Consider the following 16,742-nt stretch of genomic DNA (forward strand, 5'->3'; position numbering starts at 1 on the left):
CTGCTACTACTTTTCTTCTGCAGCCTCTCTGGACTGGAGTGCTCCGGCTCGGGCACAGGTTCACACTGCTGCAGTCATTTATCTTGATAAATACAGAGCTGGGTGACTAAAGCTGAGCATACTTGTAGTCCCTTGCCACCCCTTTTTCTTTTTTTTAATCCAATATGGCTACACATAAACGTAGTCTTTGTATGATTGCTGTCATAAATCAGATTTTCCTTTGTGGAGGTTTTGTTGGGGCAAAAACTGAACTCACAGGCTGCATTGTGGCTTTATGCTTTGTTGATAAGTGAGTATTCATAATGCCATTATGACTCCCTAATGTTTGTGATCTTACAGAGTAGGCCTGGGTGGTACGAGGCCGCAGGAGGATATGAATTTGTCAACTGTTAGGGGATTCATTTCTGCAGTAGTTGTTGTTTCTGTAGTTATATTAGATCACTGCATGCTACTGGTGCCAAAAATATGGATTTATCTTTACATATTACTGAATATTTCAATATTCAATGTTTCAATACTCATTTTCTGCAGTATCGATTCATTTTTTCTATATTTTAATAAAAAACAAATGAGTTGAATGCCCTTAATGCCAGTTTTCCCTGAGGTATTGAAAATTGATATTTTTCAAGGTTTTGTCCCGAAGTTAAAAGTTCTTGTATCGCTTGCCATGATGCAAATCAGCGTTCAGGACTGCTAAAAGACAAAATCAGATCTGTAAAAATCAATTTGAATCAATGCAATGAAGGACTTGGATTTGTTAGATTATGTAATATCCTGGATTAGCCAACACTAGACATTGCTGTCAGGTAATTTTATCCATAAACAGTTCCTCTGTTGATTTCCCAGGAAATGTATTATGTCATGATAAGGCTGCAGGATATGGATAAAACCCCTACTTAATGGGATAGTTGTACAGTGGCTGAAACAAGTAGTTAATCAATCAGTTAGTAGATCTAAAGAGAAATAATCGGCTACCATTAGATAATCTTAAAGTCCTTTAAGTAACATTTTTTAACCAAAAACTCCAACATTTGCTGCTTTTCTTGCTTCTTTCTGACAGTAAACTGAAGACCTTTGGAGGTTTGGAGTGTTGGTTGAACAAAACAAGACGCCTCAATATGTTAACTTGAGCTTTAGGAAACTGTGATGGGCCCCTTTCTGCACTATTTTTTGATATTTTAATAGGATAAATCAATTAAAGGAATACTTCACGACTTTGTTTGTCTCTAACGCCTCAACGGAAAACAGCAGATATATTGATTGATTGTGGACCACATTAAACAACAGCAAAACTGTATCAAAACATTCCCTCACAAACTCTCACACAACTCGTTCAGTATAATCCAAGTCCCATTTATCCAGTCGTATGCTCAGTATTTCCCAAACACATGCATTTTCGCTAAAGCCTTAGTACTGGAGTCTGACTTTGAAGAGAGCGTAGTCAAGTTTCACTTTTAGTTTTAAATAGTAAGGTTTTATCAAAAATGCATACTTGGATTATACTGCATGAGTTGTGTGGGAGTTTATAAATGATTTGACTTTAAAGCTCTCATAAGTACAAGGTTGAATGAATCAGTTCGTTCTTGTCATTGTGTGCAGGTGCTCCAATATTTCTACCTGTTACTGTTTATCTTTTATGCTCTTAACTGTGTGGTTGTTTGGTTGTAACTTTTTTGTATGCTGCTGTCTTGGCCAGGTCTCCCTTGTAAAGGAGATCGTTAATCTCAACGAGACTTACCTGGTTAAATATGGGTTCAATAAAAGTAAGATAAAATAAATAAACTGATGTTTCGGTGTAGTTTTGCTGCTGTTAAACGAGGTCCCCAATCAATTAATGTATCAATATGCTAGCTGTCTTCCGTGGAGGCCTGTGAGAAAAAAGTTTCCTCATGAATTCAAGGTAACTGATATACAAACAGTCGATCTGAAGTATTCTTTCATTAATTGAGAAAGTATTCATCAGATATCACCGATCGCTGTGTCTACTGTACATACAGTTGAGGAATTGCTAATGCGTAAAATAACTAGCCAGGCAGGTCTGTTTTTGGACAAACACAGAAACTTGTGAATTATATGTTGAAGGGATAAATGGTAACAAAATGTCTGACAAATTCATATCAGCTCACAGTATATACTTTTAACATTGCCCACCCATATATCATAATTTGATACGTTATCCCACCCCTTTTGAAGATGAAAAAGCATGTGACCCACATAAATGCTGCTAGCACGCAATCCCAACACATTCAATCTAATCCAAACTTCCTCTGCTCCTGAATGTCACACTACATGATAAAGACGTTCACAGGCTGTCCATAAAGGTGGCTGTCCCTGTCATCTTTCCATGAATGACCTTTTGTATCAGAAGTGTTCAATTAGCTAAATGCTGTGGGTGCTGTCACAGGTACAATAAGTGCTATAGCAGCTGAGACACCTGGGAAACCATCACTGGACTTGACATGTATGTGACAACCTGGCGTCAATGTGTCCGTCCAATCAGAGCACAGGATGATGAATGATCATGGCTTTACTCATCCAAAACACTATCTAGAAATGTAATTTGATTAGATTCTGATTATCCCAGCGCACTGAGACATTTGAATGTTACACTATAAAAGAGAGATCAAAACAAAATTATCCAATTCCCACATTTCCGCTGAATGAATGTTGAGTAAATTAAGGGAAGCTGACAGTTTTATTAGGACTAATACCACAGTGTAATCCAGCCAGCCAACCCTCTCGCAGCGTAATCTTCAGTGTAAACCTTCATGGGCAGGTCTCCTTGTATGAAGCTAAAGCCTGTTCCTCAGCATAGCAGTAATCCCGCTAAGGCTCTTAGAGAAGTGAAATTATTTCAGAGTGAAAGGAGAGGCTTTATGACTGTTACAGACTCACAGTGGAAGATGGCTAATAAATAAACATCTCACAAATCCTCTTAGGGGAACTTGGGGAGACTCTGAAGCGACCGTGCTCCATATTCTACATCACAGATACCGCAGCGTCTTTGGCTCCTCACCTCCGTGTGGAAAAAGTCCGTTTGACCTGAACCACAGCTCCAGCTGGGACATCATGACTCATCCTCCCTCCTCCCCTCCACGCTCACCTCCAAACGCCACCCTGCTCCTACACACAAATGCTCCAACCTGAAAGCACGCCTCGGGTCTATTACGGAGATGATGGGCGACTGAAGAGTTATTGAGGAATAAAAGCAGAGTCCATCAAGCTGTGTGTCTGCTGTAAGTCGTGATGAGACAGGCGGGAGGTGGGAGCAGCTGGCGGCCCATTGATCTGTCGCTTCCTACAGGAGACTTTCACTCTCTCCTCTACCTATTGATGGAGACAGATGCCAATAGGATGACCCCATATCTCTCATTAGTAAATTGCACTGTGTCTAATGATATATCAAAGTCACCCCCTTGTTAGATGAGCAGTTATTCACAGGCATTTTAAGGCAACATATTTGGTAACAGAAGTAAAATGATCTACTGAAAATCAGATGTAAAATCAAATTGGGACTTGTGTAATCTATTCAGTCATGAGGACCAAATGTAACACACAACAGCAATTGAATATGCATGACTCCATCCTGCTCAAGAGCTGCACCACTCCTGTAAAAAAAGGACGGACGCAGGCTGATTTCTGCCTCTGACAGGGCCAGATGGGACGCAATGAGCTGGGATTTGATCTCCATCCTTCCACAGAGCAAAAGGCCTGTGTGACATTTTTTCATGTCCGATACAGGCCCAGACTTGACGCAGCGAGCTGAATACACTGTACACCAAGCCTCTTATATTTACGTCCCTGAATGTCAGACTCCATTCATATCCCATTGCAGCATTTGCATTTTAAAATCCCCTCACCATCACTGCGTTTTCCCGGGACGCTGTGTGTCATTACTCTTGTTGACACACAGGACAGAGGCTCGAGGATGCATTTGCAAATTAAACCTGCCCTAGATAAGGGTGCGTGTCAGCAATATGGAGATAGAGGCAGCTGTATGCGTGGCATGATGTCGACATGAGCTATAATAACACGGCATTATGTCCAAAAGTCACATCGACATTCAGCTGAAAAACAGACAGTGAAATTACAATGCGCCATCGGCACAGATGGTTTCAGGTTGTCTGGCTCTTACCTCGACGTTTTTCCACACGCAGCAGGACAATACAGCCATCAATATAGGTATTGCGGTATGTCCCATTTTCTCGCCTTCTTTTGTCTCTTTTTATAACGAAGTTGCTGTTGTTAGATGACTGCCTCCAACATGCGCTGTCTGGTTACATCAGATGAAGTGATGGACACTGCGTTCGTCGGGATATCTCCTGCGTCTGCGTCCTGTTCGCTCTTGCCAACGGGCTCTCCAATGGCAGCCTGGGATTTTATGTGGATGAAGGCTGACAGAACCAAGCCCTGTTTCTGCGGGTATTTATCACAGGCTTTACTCACGGAGTCCTCGCCGTGGCTTAGTGAAGGGAGACATCTGGTGGGGATGGATGGAGAATGCAAGGCAGGGAGCGCCTGCTGGTTTTTACAGTAGATGGTAATTTAAAGGGAGAATCCACCCGAAAATTCAATTAACAAGACTTAGCAGCTTTAATTTGTGAGTTTAAATGAGTTTCCCCCTAACAGACTGACTATAATGACGTCATCTGGGGGAAAAATATGATAAATTAATATGTTATATTGTTTATTTTGAAAGCAATGTTGATTCAGTTTTGGAACAAATCACATGATTCGGCTTGTTTACGTCATGCACAAAAATTAATGTTGCCAAGTCATTATATTATATTCATATATTGATTATAAAATATGGATAATAATTAATTAGTGATTAAGGGGTAGGACTTGATAAGTTTCTACCTCTTCCTTCATGTAAAACTGTGAAACTTCAATCTTGATGATGCAATTTAAATGTCTTTTTTTGTGTATATCTGTTTTCTTTCTTTCTTTCTTTCTTTCTTTCTTTCTTTCTTTCTTCTTTTTAAACCACTGCTATTGTTTAACATGTTCGAAATAAAGATATCAATCAATCAATCCCCCTGTTTATATATATATATATTATTTCTGTTTATTTTATTTTATTTTATCTTATTTAAAAAAGGAAAGTGCAAATTAATAAATTCACATGGTATAGAAATGCCAGAATTAGCCAAAAGGCTATTTCTCATCTGTTGTCCCTTGGTCTAGATGTTACACAAGGCTACCTAAAATACAACAAAGCGCAAAACAAACAAACAAACAAAAACAAAACAAAACAATGCAAAATAAAGAAAAGGAAAACAGGGCATACAGTTTAAAATACATCTTTGAACGCATCAACAAGAAGTGATTTTAATCATCAAATGTGTGATTCAGTGCTGAAACTCGAGGACAATTTGATGCAATATGAAACATGTAAATAATAAGAAAAGTTTATATGCCATACCTCATTATAATCACTTATTTATTTTTCTGGTGAGTACATCATTTTATCTCTTTAATGATTATTATTTGCAAGTCTGTCATTTGTCTTTTTTGACAACATGTGAAGTCTGGGATGTCTGATTGATCATGTTAATAATGCTCTTCTGTAATTAATATGTGTAGGGTTTTCCCTAGAAAAAGTTCAATTACCCAGTTAATTATTATTAAAAATACACCATGCCAAAAGTTAATAAAATGACTAAACAAAACTCATAGTTATAAATATAAGATAAAAAAATCATCATCATAAAATCAATGAATCAGTGCTGGTTGCCATATGTGTGTCTCCAATAAATCACATCAAATATGCCAGCTTGAAAAGGTGTGTTTTCAGAAGGGATTTGAAAGTGGAAAGGGAGTCAATATTATGAATGTCGAAGAGAGAGTTCCAGAGGCGGGGGCAGAACGGCTGAAAGCTCTCGAACCCATGGTAGTCTATTGTGATGTGAGTTGGATTGCGGAAGAGGATCTAAGGGTACAGGAGGGTGTGTCAGAGTTGTCAGTTTATTAAGGACAGCTCAGTAAAACTAATGCAGTCTAATACAACAGTCCTGCAGTAAAGTGTATTGCATTGGTGTTTCTCATATTTTGTCTACCCTTACTGATCAAAATGGAGTGGACAAAATATTTGAAACACTGTGTGAAGTAGTAGACTAAAACTCAACAGCACAATATCTGTAGCTGCCAAAATGAAGAGAAAATTGGATGAATATGAACTTTATGAACTGTTGTATTAGACCACATAAGTTTTAGATATGTGCACCATAAACTGACACTGAAATGTGTATGTATTCACTGTCTTCTGCAACTTCAAACATCTTAATAACCCTACAAATAAAACTATCTGAGGAGGGAAAAAAAATCTGATTTTGGTTGAACTGCTCCCAACTCATGTCTACACTTTGAGGCCACAACCTGTGATGAGGAGTTTTCAGTAGATGCTTCTGAAAAACCAAAAAGGCTGGACACCACTGGGATAGCAGACGAACAAATACACACACAGTGAGTGAAAAATAGCTTCTCTTGTTCTCCTGCAACCCACTGAAACATTAAATACATCCCTTATGAAATATGAAACAGAGAGGTGTTGACTCAACTGTGTGAGTTTTTGAAGCTGTGTTTTATGATGTTGCTAGGTTGGATTACACTAAGTGGTGTTCATAACATATGTATTTTTCCATTTAAGTTAGGGGACAGTAGAAGTGTTGCAAAAACACATAAAACCTCTGGAGGGAAAGGAGCACTGACTACAAACAGTAAAGCATCACTGTATTTGATCATCAGGAGTGCAATCTCATATTGATGTATATAAAGCACGTAAACTAATCTTACTGTCAGTGGGGTGCAGTGTTTAGTATTGTTGCCTCACAACAAGAGGGTTCCTGATTCAAACCTGGGGTCGGAGGTTCGACCCTAGGGTGGGGGAGCCCCTCTGTGCGGAGTTTGCATGTTCTCCCCGTGTCAGCGTGGGTTTTCTCTGGGTACTCCAGCTTCCTCCCACAGTCCATGCAGGTTAATTGGTGACTCTAAATTGTCTGTAGGTGTGAATGTGAGCATGAATGGTTGTCTGTCTATATGTGTCAGCCCTGGGATAGTCTGGTGACCTGTCCAGGGTGTACCCCACCTCTCGCTCAGTGACAGCTGGGACAGGCTCCAGCACACTTGTGACCCATAACAGGATAAGCAGCTACGGACAATGAATGAATGAATGTCAGTGGCGTACAGTAGTTGGGACGGGCTCCAGTGCACGCTATTATGATGGGCCCTAGTGCCTGATTTTGCGTCTAAACAAGCGCCTGTATATTGTATCATCTCGTCACATGATTAAATAGAGACTTGGCATTGGACAAAATCAACATGCATATCACCCAGCTGTAATCACTGCAAGTTTGTTTATGACAAAAATAACATATAAAAAAGAAACATTTTATTGTGTATTTTTCATTGTTAATTTATAGTTTTTATAGTTATGTGGAATAAACACGTAATTTTGTTAAAGACTGCAACTAAATATTTCACAAATAAGAAAGAAAGAAACTATGATAGAGATGGGTTTGCCTTTATGAGGGCATATATAGCAGATGGCACCATTTCTATGTTGATGTGAGTTCTTTTTTGAACACATGCATATTTCTGAGGTGGCATTCTGAATCACTTGCACAGATCCATTGTTGCTGATCCATCAAACACATTATTGGACAGCCTGCTTTCTCTACAGGCCCCTCCACATCTTGGGCCCCATTGCAACCGCACTGCCTGCACTGTCTTTATTTACACCCCAGCTTACTGTGCAGTCAACATTTTGGACCTATTTGTAAATTAATCTTATAATTTACACATTTTCTTTAGACTCCACACAATTAAAAGCAAACTAACATATTTTGAGGGCTTAATTTGAGCATTGTTTTATGGTTGCCTAAATGCTTTGAAGCTGTAGCCTAATATGTGATTTTTAAAATTGTGTTTATTTATTTATCTAAGGATTCTTGGCAGTGAAATCCGCAAATGGTCAGCAGGGGGACCACACGCACATGATATGAAAAAGAAGAAGCAGGAAAAAACTTCCTCTTACATGGCCCTAAACGGAGCAGCAGCGAGTGTATGAATGAAATGTTGGTGAGGACTCACAGGTAGTTATATTTTGGTGCCATGACATGACAGTGTGGCATGGCAGTTCATTTAAGGACAGTGTAAACGCATGGTTTTACGCACTGAGGGCCACAATGCAGCTGCGGCAGGTATTCTGGGCGTGGTTCAAACCATAGGTGTGTAAGGAAGAGGTCGGTGTCAGCATTCCCAGCTCGCGACGATACAGGAAGACCCACTGACATCTGGATTTAACTCAAACGACGTGCAAATAGACGTTTTCTAAACAGTAGTTTATAAATTGAGGATCCATACCTGCCGACAGGTTGGGGAAGGTGAACCTGATCCTGCTGGACTTCAGTTGGAGCGCGTTTGGAAGATGCATTCCGCCAGATATGCGTACGACGTAAGTGTGATCAAACTATCATTATCCTTAGTAGCAATGAAAATGTGCGTGGTTGTTTAACATAAACAGACATAGTTTAACCACAGTGTGTTTGCTTTGGGCCTACACCTGTCTCTGACAGTGTTTCCTGTAGGACCTGTGTGTGTGTTTGCAGGAGCAGGCCTGCAGTATTTCAAACCTTCATAGTTTGACCTTTGACAGCTTTTCTATATATGATCATCAATATGTTTCTGAGCCTCTCTCGTCCCAGGATCAACACTGAAACTAGGATTAAGTTTCCCTTTGAATGAAAATGAGTAAACATGGGTCACCTGTCTAGTGTATAGAAATGAGTCATGGTGTGTTGTAACTTTGGCCAGTGTGCTGTCATGCAAAGACACAGTGGGAAGTTTTGATGTTGGCATGAGGCAGGTATGTTAAGTCAGATACACTGCTGTTCACCATTTTAAAACATAATCTGCAACATACTGGAAAAATATGTAATGTGAGATAGTGATAATGTTGTTACTTGCAGTAATTGAAAAAAGAAAAGATTATTTCCAACATTCTTTCACTGAACAAACTGAATATTGAGCCATCAATATAAAAGTGACAGTTTCGGTCTAAAATGCAGGTTTCTACTGATACTCTCTTTCAGCTGACTCATAAAAACCTCCGAGGGCCATATTACAGTCCTTCATGATGTGTTTATTGTGCAAGTTTACATTGCAATGATGATTAAAAAAAACGGTGCCCTACTTTTAAGGTGGGTTTCTTCATATATATAGAGAGATAAATTCTTAAAGTGGTGTGACCTATTTTTGTAGCCTATCACTTACCATCTGATTGCCTGTGGTCTGGATCCGCTTAGATACTTTTCTAAGGAGAGTTGATCTGTGTGGCTGGGAAAACCTCACTGTGACAGTAACACACACTGTGACAGTGTTAAAGCTGTAGCTGGTAACTCAATTTTTTTTTTTTTTTTTTTTTTTTTTTTTCAATGTTTGCTGAAATTGTCACCACATTCCCCCAAACACCAAAATGAGTCAGATAATCTATGAAAAAAGTCATATTCCTCTGCCTGCTCTAAAGCACTTCTAATGGCTTTACAGCATGTGACTGAAAACAACCAATCAGAGTCTCTAATGCATGACAATGTTGGTCTAGCTGGCGGGTGGTGCTTGGTCACAAATGTAATCATTTACAGCTTAACAGTGCACTGAAAGCTCAGGTAGACGGTTTAATTGTGGCATCATTGGGCAAAAATCCCATAATAAATGCTGAGCAAATTGTAATTCAAGTGTTCTGAGAGAAAACTATGGTCATGGACTGCACTTGTATAGCACCTTTCTAGTCTTCTGACCACTCAAAGCGCTTTTACACTACATGTCACATTCACACAGTCACACACCAATGGAACAGCCATTGGGAGTAATTTGGGGTTCAGTATCTTGGCCAAAGATACGCCAACATGCGGACTGAAGGAACCGGGGATTAAACCGCCAATCATCTGATTAGCGGATGGCCCACTCTACCTCTGAGTCGACATGGAACATTAAATCACACTGTCACATTATTATCTATGCCCAAAGTTATTCAACCATATCAGATTCAAACGTAATTCTGGCTGGCTGGCGACATGGAGTGCGGAGAGAAATAAAGAAACATACATGATGGTCAACAAAAGGTTCCACATATATTAGAGCTGCGTTACATCAGCAGCTAGTCTACATTATGTGGATGGTTATCCCCGGAAGATTACTGTAACAGTTAATGTGACTTTACACAACAGAATTCCATGACTTTTCCAGGTTTTCCATGACAGTGGGAACCCAGTTCTTTTGAAGGGTTTCTTATTAACAGTTCTGATTAGTGGTGGTGGTGCAGGCACAAGTCTCGATAACCGCACCTCCAATTGGCACTGTTTTCAAGCTTTAGAAAATCTGGCCCATTACGGGAGACTTTGGCTGTTTTCAGAGTGAGCAGATGTCAGTCATGTCAATCAGTGCTCGTGAACTATGTTCAAACTGCAAACTAGATCGCACTGATCAAATATGATGCAAGATTATGCTGCTGCGCTGGCTATTTCTTGTCTCAAAAGTTTTCCGAAACATATTTTAGTGAGTGTTTAGTTGTAAAATGAGAAAGTTGGTTCGGCCATTGGTGGGTGCTTTTTCTCACGACAGTTTTCAACATGGCGGCTGGGTGATGAACTGTCTCATTTTACAGTAAACATGCTAAAATATGTTTCGGGAAACTTCTGAGACGAGAAATAGGCAGTACGACAGTTGCCTTGTACAATTTACAGCAGTAGATCTTTCATATTCAAGCAAAATTCAAACCAGACATCGAATTGATTCAGGAAATTGGTGGCAATACTCAGCCCTAATAGTGACAGTTTCAGCAGATATGACACAAATGTTTCATGAAAGTTTCCAACTGTAGCTTTAATTGTTGATATTTATATGACTGCTTTTTTGTTTGTGTTTTTTGTCGTCTGTATGGAAGACATTTGTGTCCTTTTAAAAGTGGTTGCATGTCATTTACTTTGGTAAATTCCAAAATATTAACTGTGAAGTCTCAGCCAAGCTAACAAATTCGTCTCAAGTGTTGTGTGCATCGACAACAACTACAGGTTTATTTCTTGTTAAAACGCATTGAATTATTATTGACAGAAAAACAAATTTTATGAGCACAATAGTATGAACTAGCTTTTAGTCAATAAAGGCCATGAACCAGTTGCCACAGTGATTTAACAGTGATTTTAGATCAACCAAACTGTTAACTGTTTTAAAACCATGATCAAAAAAGGGGCTTTTGTAGTGTAATATTTAAAAAGGCTTTTTTTAAAATGATAATAGGATGTGAAAACTGCCAAAAGCTTATTTTGCCTAACCCATAGGTCGAATTCTCCTGGAACATGCATACATTATGTAAATATCCATACAGTTCTTGTTACTGCATAGTTCAGTCTTGTTTGAGACGAATGGATTACCAGCAGAGGATGTGGGCAGAAAATAGTGTCAGGCGGCCAAAGGTGAATTTCACTCTGCAGGGACTCATTAATGGTTACAAGGCTTTGGTCAGTGCTGCTGAAATTCACCAGCTCTCCACCACCTTTATTTGACAGCTTCATGAAAACAGTCCTAACCCCTGGGGAAATACGCACTGCAGTGTGCCAGTATGTGTACTGCTGAGAGCTCGGGCGAACAGTAACAGGATTCAGGCAAAGGAAACTGTTTTTCTTTCTCAATTTAGTGTGACATCAACAAGGACTTTACAAACAGGAGCTTGCAACCAGAAATATCCATATCTATAAGGGCCATCTCCCTGCTCAGAGACGACACGGTGCCCACAGTGTAAGGTATTTGACACAAAGGATTGCCAAGCATGTCCTTACTCGACCCCTCCCTGCTTTTGAGGAGACTTGGGAAAACAAAGAAACTGAGAAAACAAGTGCTATGTTTTCCTTTTTCAGATTTATTTGAAGAGGTGTGTTAGATTCCTCAAGGAAATGAGTGTTGGTATGAACTAAGATCCTGTAAAACTACTGTCTTTTGTTTACAAAGTTGTCTGAGGTGACAAAATTTAATCTGATAGATGAACTTTAAGTATCAAGGTTGTCTTGTTGCCACACCCCTTCCATCTTGCTTCTGAAAGCCGGAAGAAATAAGAAATGTTTTAAATTGCATATATGCATGAGTGAAACTGTCGAGACGTGAACATTCTTTCTTTGTTAATATTTGATTACTCACAGACAATGAGGTCAGTCTTAGATACCGGATCAAATGGGAATACTGTGATTATTGCATTCAGTCTGTTCTCTGTTTATGCGGTGACACAGTGGAGTCGTCGGTAAATAATTCTTCAGGCAAAGCCACGCTGCTTTACCCTTGCGTTTCCAGGCCGCACTTCAATGACAGTCGTGTTGAATCTGAACAACAGAAGCGAAGTGAAGGCGGTGTTAATGTCACGTCTCTTTTTATTGACTCCACTGAGTGATGCTTTCAAATGAACAGATGACAAAATCGGGGAGTTTGGTAAATAATTAATTGTGTTCGGTTATATTCAGTTTCACACAGGCTTTGTTTGTACTTTGTCAGGGCTTTCCAGCTTTGGCCACCGTCTGCATCTTTGTGTAAAATTAGACACTCTGTAGAGGAGGCTGCTTCCATATAAGGGCAGTCGCAGCAGTATTGTTCTTCCTTCAGTCTTTCTTAGTTCTCTAATGGCTAACTGCTAAATGTCTGCTTAGGGCTACTGTCGAGTAAAAGATGTGTGTAGGTGTTTGTTCACTAAAAGTAAATATGAGGCCACTGAAGCCTAAATTGAATTGGCTGGCTGTCGTATTTGTTGCTTTGTATCACAGGACAGCTCAGTGCTGGAGAGTGCGGAGAAGGCATATGAGCTTTTTAAAGGGGAACTCCACTGATTTTACACATCAAAGTCTGTTTGCAGGTCTTGGGGGATACTTCCGTATGTGTGGAAAAAGTTGTGTAAAGCCTTTTGTGGCTCCAGAGGGAGCTGCGCAAAATCTGATATATTGCCTTGAGTGATGTCATTTGAGGCAACGTCGCTTGGGGCTGAAGACTACGAGTTTGAAAGAAAAAAAAAAATGAGGGGGTGTGGAGTACCAGACCTCTGTATCTTGCTCCTCATCTCTGCTTGAGGCTACATTAGCTGCTTCTAGCATAATCCGCCCAAATCTTCAACTGTCAGCAGTCAAGTTGCATCATGGGTAATGTAGGTGCCAGGTTTTGACAAGGAAGAGGAATGTGTGGAACAACTGAGATGATTTCTCTGGTTCTGATGCATTAGTTTTGATCTTTAGTTTTTAAACTGACAATTGTGAGCTCGACAATGTTATGGGGTTGCATTGCTGAATGGGTGGAGTATTCTGTTGAGCTCTACCCCAGAGCTGACTGTTCGGCTGTGTGTCCCTGTGAAACTGAGACTCATAAACCCCCGGAAAATGTTCAAAGTATGCTGGCAAACCGCTTGAGCAAGTGCAGCACCAAGAAATACACTGTGGTACCACAAATGGGGAACTAATGTCATGTACCAGAATTTTAAACTTTGACGCAATATTAGTATTAAAAAGACGATATTCAGTTCCTCTTTTTAGATCATGGTGAGAAAAGAAGTCCTAGGTACAGAAAAAGGGTTGTTTTTCTTTTGCTATTGCTCTACCACCTGCACACAGTGCTGGTACAGGAAGAGTCTCTGAACACTTGTGTCCGGTCATAAGGTGGGATTGTTTTTGGAAAGAATGCTGTAACAGCCACAGATTGAGGACCAGTTGATTTTCTTCCCAGTTGGTTCATTTGTGCAGCCTTCAGTTCAAAATCTGATTGTAGGGCATCTTTTTTCACTATTATTTTTAAGAGCTTTGGTACTTTTCTATACTGTTGAATGTATAATTAACAGATATTATATCGATTTAAACACGTGTTGAAATTCCTTTTTTTCCCCGACAAGATACTTTTGACAACCTTAAAGGAAAAGTTTGCAGATTTTAAACCAGCTCTGTGTCATCGCAGTGTGTGCAGATTAACAGTGCTTGGCTTCCCCCTTTGCCGCAAGTGCTAGGATCTCCTCACCCACCTGCCAGTAGTGATGGTGTGATGAAGCCCCGTTAATGTGTCAAATCTTTCAGGCCGATTGCTTCACCAAAAGGCTGATCACACGAAGCCCCGTTTAACAGCTCATTTAGGAGTACTGACGTCTCCTGGTCATTTGATGTACAGCAGTCCTACTGTGATATTACACGTGGGCTACATGTCAGTGGATCTGGCATACACATAATGATGCTTAATGATGATGATTACGTCAGAATCCCCCTATGAGGTATTGTAAAGCCAGATGAAATGAATCTATCCTGAACGTGGTATATCAATAAAGTGCATACACACACACATATATATGTATATATACATATATATGTGTGTGTGTGTGCGTGTCCACACAAGGTTAGAGTGCTTGTGTGACTGGATCACTCAATCCTCTGCACTTAACGATCTTCAGAATCACCTCGGATCACGCAAAACACTTAATGTATTTCCCGACTCGAATCACACAACGAGGCAGTCACGTGATTCCAGAGAAACAGGGCCTCGTTTGTCTTTGGTCACGTGATATCCTGATATCGACACGAGCTTCATTTGGACACGCCCCCTTTGCTCGACACAGGCCTCGGGACTGCAGTATCAGCTGTAACATCACTACCTGCCAGCATAAGTCCGCTATGTGACATGAAATGCATCATCAGAGTATTCAAACTTTGCAGGGGGATTAGCGGGAAGCTCCAGGCCATCGGGGCACAGGGGGGAGCCAAACACTGCTTGTGTGCACACACTGTGATGACACAGAGCTTGTTGAAAATCAGAAGTTTCCCTTTAAGTGGAACTAAAATAAATGCAAAACAAGATCATGGACATGCATCCATATTTTTTTACACTGACACAAAATAACTATAGTCAGCTTTTTCACACCAGTCATTTTGATTTGTCATGGTAGAAGAGCACAGGTGTTACTAATAACATTAACCATTACTCTGTTCAAGTGTCCCAGTAAACCATGACAGTGAGCCAGCATGACATGAAACTGAAGCAGCTAAATGGAATTCTTCATTCATCCATCGCTAATTTTATAATTTATACCTGATCTTTCTCTGTCGTGACATGTCAAAATATCCCCTGTGGAAAAGGCCAATTAGTGGGTAAATTGTCAACCGCTTCAGTCATGGAAGGGTTAACAACAGAGAGAAAAGTTATGGTAGATTTCCTTTAGAGAAATTAGAGAGGACACGGTTAAAACATAAAATTAGAGGGTGGCTAATGCAAGGCACTCACAAGTCCGTGTTCATTGGAGGAGACTCCTGGGAGTGTCTGGCCACCCTACGTCAACAGAGGAGGACAGTTTGGGAGATAATTGGGAAAAGGTTAAAAAGAAAGGGTGATACTATCTCACATGCAGATACCGATACAGTTTTGCGACTGTTACAGCACTGACTTAGGAACCAGTTTCACACTGTGTGTACAATGTTTCTTTCACGGTAGTGTTGGCTGTGCTGCTTATCAGTTGAGACAAATCTTGCTGATAGTCAAATGCCATGTGTAGTAGTCTTGTAGATTAGTAAACACACTTACTTCACTCTCCTTAAGGACTAAGGGCACTTCCACAGCACTTCATAATGTCTAATACTGCATGACTGAAGTGCAGAATATAAAATAACTGTTAATGCTTTGGCGCAAATAAGATGTTTTAATCACTTTGATTTCAATTTCAATTTCATGTCTTTTCACTCTGCTCTCGGTTCATCTTCTTCACTTCCTGTTTCTCATGTCTCGCCCTCTATTCATGTGTGTCAGCTGAGAACTGAAGCAAAATAATCCACATGAGTAATGTTGTTTGGGCTCCAGGCTTTGAGGTTTTTGCAGCACTGTGCTCTGTAGCATTACATATTGATGTTTGATTTATTGAGCATTGAAACTTAAGGTCAACATGGCCGATTTGATTGGATCAGTGGCAGGAAAGGTCACTCAATCTGTTACCTGAGTTGATGTAAAACCAAGACTGTAATGGTCTTTTATTTAGAGTTTTACTTCAAAGGTGCTGTATGCGACATTCACAGCGTTAATAGAGCAAATAACCTCTATTTGCTATGTAAAGATATAGTGGAGTAATGGCGTCCTGAGCAGAGGATGAAGTCATGCTCCCTTTGTGTGTTGTAATGCAAGCTTTTCTGTTCTTTGTTGTGTGTTTGTGCACGTGTGTATCTCACTGGATAGCTAATCGCTTGGGGTCTGCCCTGTGTTCACACAGCAGTTACCACTGATATAGGGACATCGTCTTTGCACAGCACAGCCGCCACCCTCCAATTCTTCCTGGTTAACACCATCAGCTCTGTCACCACTGTTGCTTTTGTTAGCACTGTTTATGGAGTTAGCACCGTTAGCTGCTAACCACCAACTCAGCCATCTCCATGTTGAGAGCTAGGGGTGTAAATCACCATTTTCATCACGATACGATATTATATTCTTTGAACAACAATATGATATTTACAGATGTTACAAAGTCTGCCATGATATAGTCTCGCCACTGGACAATCAGAGATCTCCGCCTTCTGATAGTCTGGGGACACTCCTTTCTAAAAACGGCGAAAACGGCCGGCAACAAAGCAACGCCTCTTGCATTTTTGAAAAGGACACGCCTTCTCGGAAATGTGCGCTCCCCCTTTTTTCGTCCGCAAGGAAACAAACACACAGAGAGCTTGAAAATGGATGCCGAGAGATTAAACTCCGTTTTA

General features: G+C 40.2%; 2 protein-coding genes across 4 annotated transcripts in view; one reads left to right on the top strand and one right to left on the bottom strand.

Annotated features, from left to right (window-relative positions):
- aplp1 (amyloid beta (A4) precursor-like protein 1) overlaps positions 1-4,376 on the bottom strand; it is a 39,488-nt gene extending 35,112 nt beyond the window's left edge. For all 3 annotated transcript variants that reach the window (XM_050046718.1, XM_050046717.1, XM_050046716.1), the window contains exon 1: positions 4,136-4,376. In XM_050046718.1, coding sequence (XP_049902675.1) covers positions 4,136-4,201 — 66 coding nt within the window. In that variant the 5' untranslated portion in view covers positions 4,202-4,376. The remainder of the gene's footprint in view (positions 1-4,135) is intronic.
- A 3,697-nt stretch (positions 4,377-8,073) lies between these two features.
- st14 (ST14 transmembrane serine protease matriptase) overlaps positions 8,074-16,742 on the top strand; it is a 32,209-nt gene continuing 23,540 nt past the window's right edge. The window contains exon 1 of the mRNA XM_050046080.1: positions 8,074-8,455. Coding sequence (XP_049902037.1) covers positions 8,429-8,455 — 27 coding nt within the window. The 5' untranslated portion in view covers positions 8,074-8,428. The remainder of the gene's footprint in view (positions 8,456-16,742) is intronic.

Source organism: Epinephelus moara, chromosome 6 (assembly GCF_006386435.1).
Source record: "Epinephelus moara isolate mb chromosome 6, YSFRI_EMoa_1.0, whole genome shotgun sequence".
Taxonomy (NCBI): domain Eukaryota; kingdom Metazoa; phylum Chordata; class Actinopteri; order Perciformes; family Serranidae; genus Epinephelus; species Epinephelus moara.